The sequence below is a fragment of the Grus americana genome, chromosome 30 (genome assembly GCF_028858705.1).
Source record: "Grus americana isolate bGruAme1 chromosome 30, bGruAme1.mat, whole genome shotgun sequence".
Classification (NCBI taxonomy): Eukaryota; Metazoa; Chordata; class Aves; order Gruiformes; family Gruidae; genus Grus; species Grus americana.
In genome coordinates this window covers 1190668-1204841 of record NC_072881.1, presented here as the reverse complement: position 1 = coordinate 1204841, position 14174 = coordinate 1190668, and the positions used below count along the sequence as shown (strand labels likewise).

At 49.8% G+C, this 14174-nt stretch overlaps 1 protein-coding gene across 1 annotated transcript; it reads left to right on the top strand.

The window, feature by feature from the left end:
* Positions 1-5603: 5603 nt before the first annotated feature.
* Positions 5604-7733, top strand: LOC129197898 (coiled-coil domain-containing protein 81-like). The gene is made up of 4 exons (XM_054806702.1): positions 5604-6353; positions 6571-6632; positions 7001-7154; positions 7372-7733. Exons 1-4 carry the CDS (start codon positions 6236-6238, stop codon positions 7731-7733), a joined length of 696 nt encoding a protein of 231 aa, XP_054662677.1. The 5' UTR covers positions 5604-6235.
* The last annotated feature ends 6441 nt before the right edge of the window (positions 7734-14174 follow it).

The following is a 14174-nucleotide window of genomic DNA, read 5'->3' as shown; positions in this document are numbered from 1 at the left end:
GTGATATGGCAAGCACCGGAACCTGGCTGGTGAAGGTGCTTGTGATGTCATGGGTTGCGACTGACTGGCTTATAAACAGCAGGCACGGTAACCTGACTTATGCGGCTGTTTTGATTTCACAGCTGCCTGTGTGGTTCCTATGTCAGGCGCAAGAACCTGGCTTATGCAGGAGCTTCTGATGTCACTCTTTGCATGGTTCCTGATAGGGCAGTTGAGGGAATGTGGCTTGTGCAGGTGTTTATGTCACTGCTGCCGCAGTAGCTGATAGGGAAGACGTGGGAACATGGCTTGTGCAGGAGCTTCTGATGTCATGTATGGCACAGGTCCTGTTTGGGCAGGCTCAGGATCCTGGCTTCTGCAGGTGCGTCTGCTATCACTTATGGCACAGTTCCTGATAACGCATGCCTGGGAAACAGGCCTACGCAGGAGTTTATGTTGCCTGTGGCACCGTCGATGATGGAGCAGGCATGGGAACAGGGATTGTGCACGACCTCTAATTTCACTTAAGGAACAGTTCCTTGTAGGGTAGGCATGGTCACCTGGCTTGACCAGGTGCTTGTGATGTCACAGGAGCACAAGCGTGTGCTTGTGAGGTCGCATGTGCCTGAAGAGGTGATAGGGCAGGATGAGGACTTGTCTTGTAGAGGTGTTTGTGATGTCACTGGCAGCTCTTTAGCTGTCAGGGCAGAAGCACGCATGTGCGCTGTGCAGGTGTTTGTGAGGTCACATGTACATGAGTAGGTGATAGGGCAGGAGCAGGCCCCTGGCTTGCAGAGGTCCTTTTGTGGTCCAAGTATCTGACTGGGAATGAAAGGACATCTGGCTTGTCCAGCTGCTTCTCATGTCACTGGTGGCTAAGTGGCTGATAGGGCAGGAGTATGCACCTGGCTTCCGCAGGTGCTTGTGATGTCATAGGAGGCTGAGGAGCTGATAGGGCAGGAGTATGCACCTGGCTTCCACGGGTACTTGCAATGTCAGTGGCGGGTGTTGCAGGAAACCACTACAGGATCCAGCCGAGTTGAGTAAAAAGCCACAAGGCAGTGGTGCGGAAGTAGCTGTTGAGTAAGGACTCTGATGGCTACTCCTTTGTTCTCATGCAAAGGACCTGTTCTGGGTCTACTAATCTTTGTTCTTCTTTTAATACGAATCCTAAATATGTTCCTTCCTGCTGACACAGCTGAAGCTTAGAAAGAGATGACGGTGACCTTTTTCTGCTAAAGTTCTACACAGACAAATCGTATTGTGGTCCAAACCTCACGGGTCAGTGGTCGCAGAGACCCTGGCCCAAATTACCTTTCCCCTAGTTTCTCAAGATTTCTGGCACTTCGAAATGGTTCTTCAGGGTCTGTTGATCAGACTAACAATTTCTTCTACCTCTTGACAATCACGTCTTAATTGATACATCGTTTGGGTGAATATTAACTAACATAATGGTAGGACTGTACAATAGTCATCCTTAGCAGTACCTAGCAACTATTTGCAGAATTATCTGTGACGTTCTTAACTATGGAACTATGAAGAACTATCTGTAACTTCTTAGCTACAGAATCATGATTAACTCTTTAACTTCGATGCTGGATATCAGTATCTTTCAAGCAGTCTTCATGCATCTTGCTGGCGAGTAACAAATCATCTACGTATTGTACAAGTGTAGAACCTCCAGGTAATATAATATCTGTCAAGTTGTCTTTAAGCAAACGGGAGAATATCATAGGAGACCCAGTGAACCCCTGGGGCAAGAGGGTCCACGTTAGTTGTTGGCCTTTCCACATAAATGCAAACAGATGCTGGCTGTCTTCTGCTATAGGAATACGATAAATGCAGCTGTTAAATTGGTAACACTAAAGTATTTTGCGCAAGGTGGACTTTGTAATAATTTTGTTGGTGGGTCTGGAACCACCAGGTGGGGTACAACCACATGTGCAAACTCATATTCTGGATCTCCTCCTTTGTCTAACCGATTTTTGCTTATAGGTAAAAAGGGGTATTATACAGGGAATTGCATGATCGTAAAACCTCTTTTTTCAGATATTGGTTGATTCATTTCTGAATACTTTTTTCTGCTTCTCTGGGAATGTGATACTGCTTGATTGCTACCGGCTTTCCTCCCTTTGTTTTTATGGAGACCGATTGTGCCGGTTTCAATAAAGCCACATCCATTCTGCAGGAGCTCCACAATTTTGAAGGCACTTTAACAACTTCAGGTGGAACCCCAGGAGTTTCGGGCATGTTTTTGGCAGTGAGACAGATCCTTGCTTCTCTAAGTTCTACCCCTTCTGGGCACAGACGGATCTGGGCATTTAGGGATTGTAATAGGTCTCATCCCAACAAACACAGAGGTGATTCTTCCGCGATCCCAAATCTTCCCTGCAGCCCCTGGCTACCTCTCCGTGGCAACACTGGCTGGCTAAGCAATTGTTCTTTTTTTCCCCGTCCTCATCATCATCGTCTTCCTCTTCTGTCCCATTAAACTGTCTTTATCTCAACCTTCCAGTTTTACCTTTTTACAGTTCTCTCCCATCCCACTGCAGGGTGGGGAGTGATTAAACGGCTGTGTGATTGGGTTAAACCACAGCAAAGGTCCAAACTCCTCATTTAGGGAACAAAGACTCATTTGTTCCACGTCCAAAGCCTAGTTTTGAGCCTCCAAAGACCCATTTTTGGGGGCGAAGACCCTTAGTTTTTGCTACCAAAGCCTCATGTTAGGACACGAAATCAAATTTCAGGGTTCAAAACCTCAATTTCATTTCTAGAGCCCCATTTTCAGGGCTCCAAGCTCCCTTCTTAAGGCCCAAATCCTCCTTCTGAGGCTCCAAACTCTCCTTTTGAGGGCCCAAACCCCTCTTTTACAGCTCTAAGCCTCCACGGAGTGCCCAAAGCCCTGTATTTTGGACCAAAGCTTCATTTTGTGGGGCCATAGAGGAACCAAGAGGTTCCCCTCGTATTCAGGGTCCAAAGCATCATTTGTAGCATCTCACCCATCCTTATTAGTGCTCAGAGACTCATTCTGAGGGCCAAAATCCTCATTTTAAAGGCCCAAACCTGCCTTTTATTAGCCATAGCCTTTTGGGGGGGACTAGTTTCATTTCTTGGGTCTAAAACCTCATTTTTAGGGCAGAAAGCATTGTTTTAGGGTCCAAAGCTACATTTATAGTGTCCAGAGCCTCATTTTTCCTTTCCAAAGTCTTAGTTTTGGCTTAGACTCATTTTAGTCTCCAAAGCCACATTTTTATGATACAAATTCTCAGTGGCAGTTTGCAGTGTGTCCTTTTTAGAGTCCAAAGCCTCATTTTCAGGCTCAAAAGTGGCATTTTTAGCATGCAGCCAGGCTTTTTTAGGGTACAAGCCACATTTCGAGTGTCCAAACTCTCATTTTTTAGGGCCCAAAGCCTCATTTTTACGTCCCGAGCCTCAGTTTTAGGGTACAAACCCTCAGTTATAGGTTCCAAACCCCCATTTTAAGGTCCAAAGACTCATCTTAACAGTACAAAGCATTATTTTAAGGACCCAAAGTCTGATTTTGAAGGTCCAAAGCCTCACTTTTAGAGTCCAAAGCCATATTTGTAGGGGCCAAGCCTGTCTTGTATTATGCATAGCCTTTCGTTAGGACACACTTTTTCATTTTTAGGGTCTAAAACATCACTTTTACGGCAGAAAGCCTCTTTTTAGGCCCCAAAGGTTCATTTTTATGGTCTAGAGACTCAGTTGTAGTTTGCAAAGTCTCCTTCTTAGAGCCCAAAGCAGCATTTTTAGTTTGCAAAGCCTCATTTTCAGGTTTCGAAGCGGCATTTTTAGGATCCAGCCAGTCGATTTTTGGGTCCAAGCTGCACCTTGAGTGTCCAAACCCTCATTTTTATGGTCCAACCTCTCTTTTAGAACTCAAAGACACATTTTTAGTGTCCAAAGCCTCGTTTTGAGGAATGAAATCCTCACTTTTAGGGTACAAGCCTGTCTTTTATTACCCATAGATTTTTTTTAGGGCCCACAGTTTCATATTTGGATGTCAACCCTCATTTTAAGGTGCCAAAAACCTATTATAAGGAGTAGCGTCGCCACAAAGATCCAAAGACACACTTTTTGTTTGCAAAGTCTCAATGTTAGAGAACAAAGATGCATTTTTAGTGTCCAAAACTTCATTTATAGGTTCCAAGCACCACTTTTAAGTTTCTAAGACTCATTTTAAGGGCCCAGATCATCATTTTTAAGGCCCAAAGTCTGATTTTGAAGGCCCGAAGCCTGAACGTTACAGTCAAAGTCTTATTTAGAGGGTCCCAAGCCTCATTTTCAGCTACCAAAGCCTCCTTTTCTGGAACCAAAACCTTATTTTTAGGATACAGTCTGCAATTTTTAGAGCCCAAAGCCTCATTTTAAAGGTCCAAATACTCATTTTTAGGTGCCGAAGCCTCATTTTAAGATCCAAACTCCTCATTTACACTACAAAGCCTTATTTGTTACATATCCAAAGCCTCCTTTTGAGCCTCACTTGGTTCGTTCAGCTTGGAGAAGAGAAGGCTGAGGGATGACCTCATAGCAGCCTACAACTTGCTCGAGGGGGAGGTGCTGATCTCCTCTCTCTGGTGACCAGTGACGGGACATGACGAAATGGAATGAAGCTGCATCAAGGCAAGTTCAGATTGGACATTGGGAGAAGGTTCTTCACTGAGAGGGCTGGAGGTCACTGGAACAGGCTCCCCAGGGAAGCGGTCACGGCACCAAGCCTGTCAGACTTCAAGGAGCATCTGGATGATGCTCTTAGTCATATGGTTTAGGTTTATAGGTAGTCCTGCGAGGAGCAGGGAGTTGGACTCGATGAGCTTTACGGGTCCCTTCCAACTTGAGATATTCTAGGGTTGTGTTCTAACCCGCAGAGGGCTGTGATAAGTGACGCAGGGTCTAGTTGGAGGCCTGTATCTAGTGGTGCCCCAAGGGTCAGTGCTCAGTCCGGTCTTACTCAACATATTCATCCATGACCTGGATGAGGGGACAGAGTGTACTCTCAGCAAAATTCCTGATGATACTAAGCTGGGAAGAGTGGCCGACACACCGGAAGGCTGCGCTGCCATTCAGCGAGATCTTGACAGGCTGGAGAACTGGGCAAAGAGGAACCATATGAAATTCAACAAAGGCAAGTGTAGGATCCTGCACCTAGGGAAGAACAACCCCAGGCACCAGTACAGGTTAGGGGTTGACCTGCTGGGAAGCAGCGCTGTGAAGAAGGACCTGGGAGTCCTGGTGGACAACAAGCTCTCCATGACCAGCAGCGTGCCCTCATGGCCAAGAAGGACAATGGTGTCCTGGGGTGTATTAAGAAGAATGTGGCCAGCAGGTCGAGGGAGGTTCTCTTCCCCCTCTGCTCTGCCCTGGTGAGGCCACATCTGGAGTTCTGTGTCCAGTTCTGGGCTCCCCAGTTCAAGACAGACAGGGAACTACTGGGGAGAGTCCAGCGGAGGGCTGTGAGGATGATGAGGGGCCTGGAGCATCTCTGGTATGAGGAAAGGCTGAGAGAGCTGGGGCTGTTTAGCCTGGAGAAGAGAAGGCTGAGAGGGGATCTGATCAACACTTATCAATATCTAAAGGGTGGGTGTCTAGAGGATGGGGCCAGACTCTTCTCAGTGGTGCCCAGTGACAGGACAAGGGGCAACGGGCACAAACTGGGACACAGGAAGTTCCATCTGCATATGAGGAAAAACTTCTTTACTCTGAGGGTGACCGAGCCGTGGGACAGGCTGCCCAGAGAGGTTGTGGAGTCTCCTTCTCTGGAGAGATCCAAAACCCACCTGGACGCAATTCTGTGCAACCTGCTCCAGGTGATCTTGCTCTAGCAGGGGGGTTGGACTAGATGATCTCCAGAGGTCCCTTTCAACCCCTACCAATCTGTGAATCATGGGCCTGAGAGAGCACGGACAGACGTTAGCTGGACAACGGACACAGAGGAAGGAGCCGTGGCCTGGGCCCCGTATGATCACCAGGCACTGGCACAGGGGCGGTGGCGGCCCCGTCACAGAGGGCCAGCAGGTCAGTGGGTGACACGTCCCCATGATCAGCAGCGCACGGTGGCCGTGTCACAGCAGGTTGCAGGTTGATGGTGGCCGTGTCACAATGGGCAGCATAGTCAGCAGTGGCCGCGTCACCATGATGTCACACTGAGTCTGTGACACGGTCGCACAGGGGTATAAAAGGGGCTGCAGGGCGGTGGGTCCCACACCCTGGAGAAGTGTCCATAGGACGAACAGGGATGAGCTCCCACATGGCTGTTGCCACTAAGGAGCGACCTGCCCACATGAGGCAGATCAAAATGGACTTCTGGGATGGCATGGAGCACACCTTCATGATGTCCAGCATCAGTGCCAAAGGTACAGGCATCCACAGCCACCACATTGTGGTGACCAAAGGTTGTGGCGTTGTCTGGGTGAGACTCAGCACTGCAGCCATCTCAGAGATGTCTCCATACGAGGCTGGGGATGGTGATGACTCTTTGTGTCAGCCACCTCACCACAGCTCAGGAGTTGGTGGTATAGAGAGGAGAGCCGGTGGATATGGATCATGACCTGGTTTTCCTTTGCTTTCCAGTGCGAACAGCCATCTGGGATGCGGTGGCCGAATACATCCAAGAACAACTGCTGCTGCGGAAGGTGGGTCAACTCTTTGTCCATGACCTTGTCCAGGGGGTGGGGAGAGGGTGGTCCAGAGGGAGGGCACACATCCCCAACATTGGACACTTCTAAGCTTCAGCTGGACAGGGTGCTGGGCCCTCTTGTCTAGACTGTGCTTTTGCCAAGAAAGGTTGGACCAGATGATCCTTGAGATCCCTTCCAACCTGGTATTCGATCATTTTATGATTCTGTGACTCGGCATCTCCTCCCCAAAGCTCTCCCCACTGCCCCAGCTCGTGGACTGGGCAGGATCCAGCTTGAAGCGCCATCCCTGGACAGGACCACCTCTAGCTCTTTCCTCCGGCCAGTCCTCACCCTTCTGCCTTTCCCTTCTCTTCCGCTTGCAGGGGGTCCGAATTCCCTCCGTTGGCTCCTTTGACGTGGTCCCCACATGCATCCAGGCTGGGGATGAGGTGGTGATTGTCCAGAGGCCCGTGTTTCGGCTGGCCAGGAACCTCGTGGTTGTCCACAGCCTCAGGGACAACAAAGACTACCTGCCCGGTAAGCAGGAGGATTAAACCCTGGTTGGTTGCATGGTCATCACATCCCTCCCCTGGATCCGAGACGCTTCTCCAAAGCAAACTGTCCTCTCTGCGGAGAAGGTCCAAAAATGGGGGTTTTTGTGGGCAATGCAATGACTGCAACAAGCAGCCCTTGGGAAACCCCTGCAGAAGGACCACTGGGTGAGCACCTCCATCCCTCTCGTGTGTTTTTACAGGCCATAAGGAGCTGGAGCCCCTGAAATATGCCAGGGTGGCCAAAGCTGCTTCTGTGTCCCGGCAGAAAGTGGAGAACTGCATTCAAGGCACCATGTCCCTCCTCTCTCACTGCCTGGAAAAGGGGGAGAACGTTGCCCTTGTCCTGAGGGACGTGGGCGTGCTCCTCATCGAAGGCACGAGGGTACAAATGAAGTTCTACCTCAGCTTCTTGGAGAGGATGTCTGGGAAGGAGAACTATGAGAAAGCTACTTTTAAGGTGAGCATTTTGGCTTCTCCACGGCCCAGGTGGTTTGCACAGCGGTGCCCCAGCACTGCTTGTGAGTGGCCCACCAGAACTTGGTCAGCCACGCAGGCCAGGTGAGAGCTACGGTCCTACCAACCCTCACTGCCTCAGGCTCCTCCGATATTGAGTGGCTCAGCCACGCTGAGGATGTCCTGCCATCTTTGTGCTCCGCCGTTACAGGTCCCCCAGCTGCTGGACATGGTGGTGTCCCCAGTGGTACCTCTGGCTTCTCTGACATTTTCTGGCCGTCTCATCATCTTTCCTGAGTGAGTACATCTGCAGATGTGACCTCTAGTTGCTCAGGTGTGGTTTGGTAGCATTTGCTCCATGTGACCACAGGTGTCCTGCCACGAGGGCACCAGGCAGCGACATGTCCCCCCTGCCCACAGTCCTTTGTGTGAGGCAGATCTGATGGGAAAGATGGAGGACTTCAGGCAACTCTTCGCAGGCTGACTTCACTTCCCACGATAGTCCTTGGGGATGGGGTGTAGTCAGCGCGGGGAAAAAGGGGGGTTTTGTGCAACGCCAAAATCTGTGTGCGAGCAGGGGATCGTGGCAAGTGGCAAGGGCTGGTGGTGCTGTGGGTCGTGCTGTGGGTCATGCTGGTGTCATCTCTTTGTCTCCAGGTTTGAAATGTATGTTGTGCGCAAACAACCACCAAGGAACCCTCCCAGGAGAAACGTTGCTGGTGAGGACAAGGAGAAGAAAGAAGAGGTTTTGCCAGGTTTCAACCAGCACAGAAAATGTAAAGCTGCTCCTGGCTCCTTTCCGCAGCATAGCCATCCTGCTTCTGTGATATATCGGGGAAAATCCTTCAGTGATGATTGTCAGAAGATCTGACTAGTGCCCTAGCTTCATGACAGCTCGGCACCGCCTTTTCTGCTAATGACTTCATGGCTTCCACAGAACCGAACCCCAGGGTGGGATGTGCCCCAGGGCGCAGTGGGAGGCTGGCAATCCAAGGCCCTCGGGAAATGACCCCTCTGCAAGAGTCCCTGTCCCAGCACCAACTGGCTCCTCATTCTGAAATCTGATGCTGATAACACGGTCACAAAACCACGTTGCACCTTGGAACTGAGGTGCCAGGCAAGCCCCAGTGTCGGGGTGGCTGCGAGGGGAGCCATTGTTTTGGGAAGGGGTCTGAGCACCTCTGCGTGTCACCAGAGAGGGGGCCTGAGCACCTCTACATGTCACCAGGGCCGGTAGTATCCCAGCAATGCTCTTCTGACAAGGTCTCTCCTTCCCAATTCTAGTGGCATTTGCTGAACTGTCCTTGCTTGCCTCTTCGACCTTGACTCAGGAAGCTCCACAGCTCCAAGAAGCAAAGGAGAAAGGAGGCTCCTCTGGCGAAAAGCAACCTGCGACCAGCACACCCAAGGGCAAAGCCAAGCTCAAAGGCCAAGCATTGAAGCAGGGCCAAGCATTGAAGCAGGGCCAAGCATCAAAGCAGGGCCAAGCACTGAAGCAGGGCCAAGCACTGAAGCAGGGCCAAGCGTCGAAGCAGGGCCAAGCGTCGAAGCAGGGCCAAGCACTGAAGCAGGGCCAAGCACTGAAGCAGGGCCAAGCGTCGAAGCAGGGCCAAGCGTTGAAGCAGGGCCAAGCGTCGAAGCAGGGCCAAGCGTCGAAGCAGGGCCAAGAATCGAAGCACAGCCAAGCGCAGGCAGCAAAATCTCGGAGCTGCAGAGGAGGGGGACAAGGAGAACAGAAAGTTCCCTTTGGAAGCAAATTACCATCGTTGAGCTCTGAGACCAGGCTGCCCGAGGAGCCCACCTACAAGGTCTTCGTGCCACAGCCACCAAGACCTGAGACAACAGAATTACTGAGATCAAGGCCTGAGATGTTCTGGTCAGTGCTGAAAGAGCCACAGAAGACCATCTTAGCTGGATACAGCTTTGATCCCTCCCTTTTGGTGCCACCAATCTACGAGAGGTCCAGGTCTGCGCAATGCCAACCACCAAAGACCACATCAGTGGTCTCCAGGATGGAGTGGCCCTGGCTGGAGTGATCATGGCTTGGAGTGCCTGGAGCTGAGGGAGCACCGCCTGAGGTGATGCCAACAGGTAGGTGATTGGGATCTGTGTCGTTCTGGGTGCTATTTCCTTGCAGAAATGCAGAGTTAGAGGGACAGTGGGGACTCTTCCAAGAGCCCTTGGTTCTGATTGACGGGGGGCTCAGTTCCATCACCGGGGGCAAGGTTCTCCTTCTCCAGTGTTGCCCTCTCTTCTGTAGCCTCAGGCAACACACAAGGCCATGTTACTTGGCTGTGTTTGGAAGGCCTGACTAACCACAAGGCTGCTCTGGGCCGGAGAGGGGACTCTTTCTTCCCAGCTCATTGCTGCTTTAGATCCCTGGTGGGAAGAGAAAGGATTTTTGGGTGGGTCTGGCACAGCCTGGGAGCAAACCGCTGCTGCTGGAGCAGCTGCAGAGGGAGAGAAACGGCTGCCCTCCGCTCAGTGTCCTCACCTGAAGCCATCTAAGGGGTCTGCGTGTGGGGAAAGAGTTCCCAAAACCTGCAGTATTGTTTGAGAAGAGTCTCTCTTCTTTTGCAGAAACCCATCTGTGTTCAGAACACGAGGAGCCCAGGAAGGAGATGAATAAAAGCACAAAGGAGAAGTTGCAAAAAAAGCGTCGACTCTTCTGTTGTTCCCAATGGTCCTTGACCGGAACAGGGGAGAGGGGTTTTACAGTTGGCCATGGCTCTGAGATCAGCCCAACATGGCGCTGGAAGCAAGGCCACCTGAGGGACCTTCCTCAGGTCTTTTTCCATCCAGGGGACCTTTTGCATGGCTGCTATGGAAAGAAACCAGCTTTCTGGGGCAAGAGAGGGAAAGCGGGCACTTGGAGCTATGTAGCGAAGCACTGAATGTCCCTGGAGGGGAAAGGAGAGGATACCAGTGCAGCTGGGGAGACATGAAGGGCACCTACACGCAGGAGCAGTGGAGGCACCTGAGCTTTCACCCAGGGCCATAAGGGAACGAGGAAGGCACGAGAGCAAGGTTGAGCCCAGCTCCACTGGGCTGGACTTTCTACTTCCACTTGGGGTAGAGCCAGATCTCTTTACCATCCTATTTATCTCCCCGTTTATCCAATTTATATTCTATTTTTGGCTCTACTTCTGAAATCCTCCAAGTAGATCGGCCCTCTGGCCAACCCATGGGCCACCTGCAGTGACAGAAGGCCCATCTCCTGTCCCAGCGCTATGGCAGTCGTGTCCCCTGCTGTTACCTGGCATTTTTCTCCTTGCCCAAATCCATGCTACTCAACCCAGGAACCCAACCGTCCTTAAAGGAAGCTTCTACTTAGGACCCCTCCAGCATCTGGGAGAAGGGCCGAATGATGAGGGTCTACCAAGCCAAAGGCCACTTTGCAGGGCCGGATCTTTCTGCACCGGTTTGCAAGAGATCCGGGGGTGCCAGGCTGGAAATTTGAACACATTGTTGAAGTGCCAAAATGGAGAGATCTGCCCAGAACCAGGAGCTCAGTGCTGGGCTGAGTTGTGTCTCTCGCTGGGGAGTCTGTAATGTCCCCCTGTCTAGCTGAGCGTGTCAAATCAGGTCTTTCTACTGAGGGAAATCACAAAATCATGGAATAATTCTGGTCAGAGGGGACATCGAGAGGTCTCCAGCCCAACCCCGTGCTCAGAGCAGGTCCCATCAGGCTGCTCAAGGACATGCCCAACGGAGGGAGGTATCAACACCACCAAAGTCTTGTCCCTCTGGCTACAAGAGCTGCCCACCCTTTGGGTAAAAAGCTCTCCTTCTTAACTTCCAAAGCCTCATTTTTGAGTCACAACCATCGTGGTTACAGCACAAAGCATCTACATGTTTTTATTGTCCAAAGCTGCATCTTCAAGGCACTAAAACCTATTTAAGGCTCCAAAAGCCTCAATTGAGAGCCTAAATCGGCATTTCCAGAGTCCAAAGCCTCATACAAGTGTCCAAGCCCTCATTTTTAATGGTCCAATCTCGCGTTTTTAAAGCCCAAACCCTCATTTTCAAGAGGCAAGCCTCATTTTCAGGGCCCAAAGCGTCACTTTTTAAAGGCCCAAATTACCCCTTTGGGGGTCCAAATAGTCATTTTTAAGGTCCAAAGCCTCGTTTTTAGGAAACAAGCCCTCATTTCTAAGTTCCAAACCCTACTTCAAAGGTTCAAAGCCCCATTTTAAGGGCCCGAGGGCTCCTTTGCTGGGACCAAATCCTCATTTTCAGGAACCTCAGTCTTTAGTCTTAGGATTATTTTTAGGATCCACTCCACACTTCGGAGGGTCCAAAGCCTCATTTTTAGAGTCCAAAGCCTCATTTTAGCATCCGAACTTCTCATTTAGGGAAAATTTTAGTCTCAGTTGTTTCATGTCCAAAGCCTCGTTTTAAGCCTCCAAAGACCTTAGCTTTTGGTACCAAAGCATCATTTTAGGGCACAAAAGCTAATTTCAGCATTCAAAACCTCATTTGCCTTTCCAAAGTCCCGTTTTCAAGGCTGAACCCCTCCAAACTCTCCTTTTGAGGGCCCAGACCCCTCTTTTACAGCTCTAAGCCTCCACGGAGTGCCCAAAGCCCTGTATTCTGGACCAAAGCTTCATTTTGTGGGGCCATAGAGGAACCAAGAGGTTCCCCTCGTATTCAGGGTCCAGAGCATCATTCGTAGCATCTCACCCATCCTTATTAGTGCCCAGAGCCTCATTTGAGGGCTAAAATCCTCAACTTCAGGCTTCAAACTTGTCTTTTATTACGCATAGACACTTTTTTACAGGCTACAGTTTCATTTCTTGGGTCTAAAACCTCATTTTTAGGGCAGAAATCCTCTTTTTAGAGTGTAAAGCCTCATTTTCCTTTCCAAAGTCTTAGGTTTTGCTTCCAAAGCCTCATTTCAGGGTCCAAAGCCCTTTTTTTTGGCTCCAGAGCCTTGTTTTTAGGGTCCAAAGGCTTACTTCGAAGTTCCGAGTCACAGTTTTAAGGTCCAAAGACTCATCTGAAGGGCCCAGAGCATCATTTTCAATGACCCAAGTCCGACTGTGAAGGTCCAAAGCCTCGCTTTAGGGTCCAAAGTCTCATTTTCACGTCCAAACACTCAATTCAGCTCCTAAAGCCCCATTTCCCTCATTTTTAGGATACTGCCTGTAATTTTTAGGGCCCAAAGCCTCATTTTCAGGGTCCAAAGCCTCATGGGTTTTGTGTCCAAATTCTCATTATTAAGGCCTAAAGTCGTATTTTTGTTTTCCAAACCTCAAGTTTGATGGCCAGAACTCTCATTTATAAAGTCCAAAGCCTCATTTTTAGGGTCCAAATCTTCATTTTGGGTCCAAAAACTTTCAGTTGGACCTGATGCATCATTTTCAGGGTCAAAGTCGCAGTTTTCACTTCCAAAGCCTCCGTTCTAGGATCCCAACTTCATTTGAAGACACAAAAGCTCATTTCAGAGTCCAAAGCCTCATTTTTGTTTCCAAACCTTACATTATAGGGCTCAAAGCTTTGTTTTTACAGTCCAAATTCTCATTCACAGGGTCCGAACCCCTCTTTTACAGATCAAAGTCTTATTTTAGGACTGATTTTTAAGGCCCAAAGCTTCATTTTAAGGGTGTAAACGCTCATCGTTAGGGCCAAACCCACTTTTTTTAAGGTCCAAAGCTACATTTATAGAGTCTGAACTATCGTTTTAGGTCCCAAAGCAAAATTTTTTGTTTCAAAGTTTTAGTTATAGAGTCCAAAGCATCAATTCTAGGGTCCAAAGCGTCAATTTATTCATCCAAACCCTCGCTTCAGAAAACAAAACCTCATTTTGGGGCTCAACGCCTCATTTTCATTGTTCAAAGCCTCATTTTCGGGGTCCAAACATGTTTTTCAGGACTGAAAGCCTTGTTTTTAAGGCTCTAACATTGCTTGTGGAGATGCTTGTGATGTCAAGGCTGGCTGACAATGTGATATGGCAAGCACCGGAACCTGGCTGGTGAAGGTGCTTGTGATGTCATGGGTTGCGACTGACTGGCTTATAAACAGCAGGCACGGTAACCTGACTTATGCGGCTGTTTTGATTTCACAGCTGCCTGTGTGGTTCCTATGTCAGGCGCAAGAACCTGGCTTATGCAGGAGCTTCTGATGTCACTCTTTGCATGGTTCCTGATAGGGCAGTTGAGGGAATGTGGCTTGTGCAGGTGTTTATGTCACTGCTGCCGCAGTAGCTGATAGGGAAGACGTGGGAACATGGCTTGTGCAGGAGCTTCTGATGTCATGTATGGCACAGGTCCTGTTTGGGCAGGCTCAGGATCCTGGCTTCTGCAGGTGCGTCTGCTATCACTTATGGCACAGTTCCTGATAACGCATGCCTGGGAAACAGGCCTACGCAGGAGTTTATGTTGCCTGTGGCACCGTCGATGATGGAGCAGGCATGGGAACAGGGATTGTGCACGACCTCTAATTTCACTTAAGGAACAGTTCCTTGTAGGGTAGGCATGGTCACCTGGCTTGACCAGGTGCTTGTGATGTCACAGGAGCACAAGCGTGTGCTTGTGAGGTCGCATGTGCC

Coding starts and splice junctions, on each gene's coding strand:
- LOC129197898 (XM_054806702.1), top strand. CDS start 6,236: ATGAGCTCCCACATGGCTGTTGCCACTAAGGAGCGACCTGCCCACATG. Junction 6,354..6,570: donor GTCCAGCATCAGTGCCAAAG/GTACAGGCATCC, acceptor TTTGCTTTCCAG/TGCGAACAGCCATCTGGGAT. Junction 6,633..7,000: donor AACAACTGCTGCTGCGGAAG/GTGGGTCAACTC, acceptor TTCCGCTTGCAG/GGGGTCCGAATTCCCTCCGT.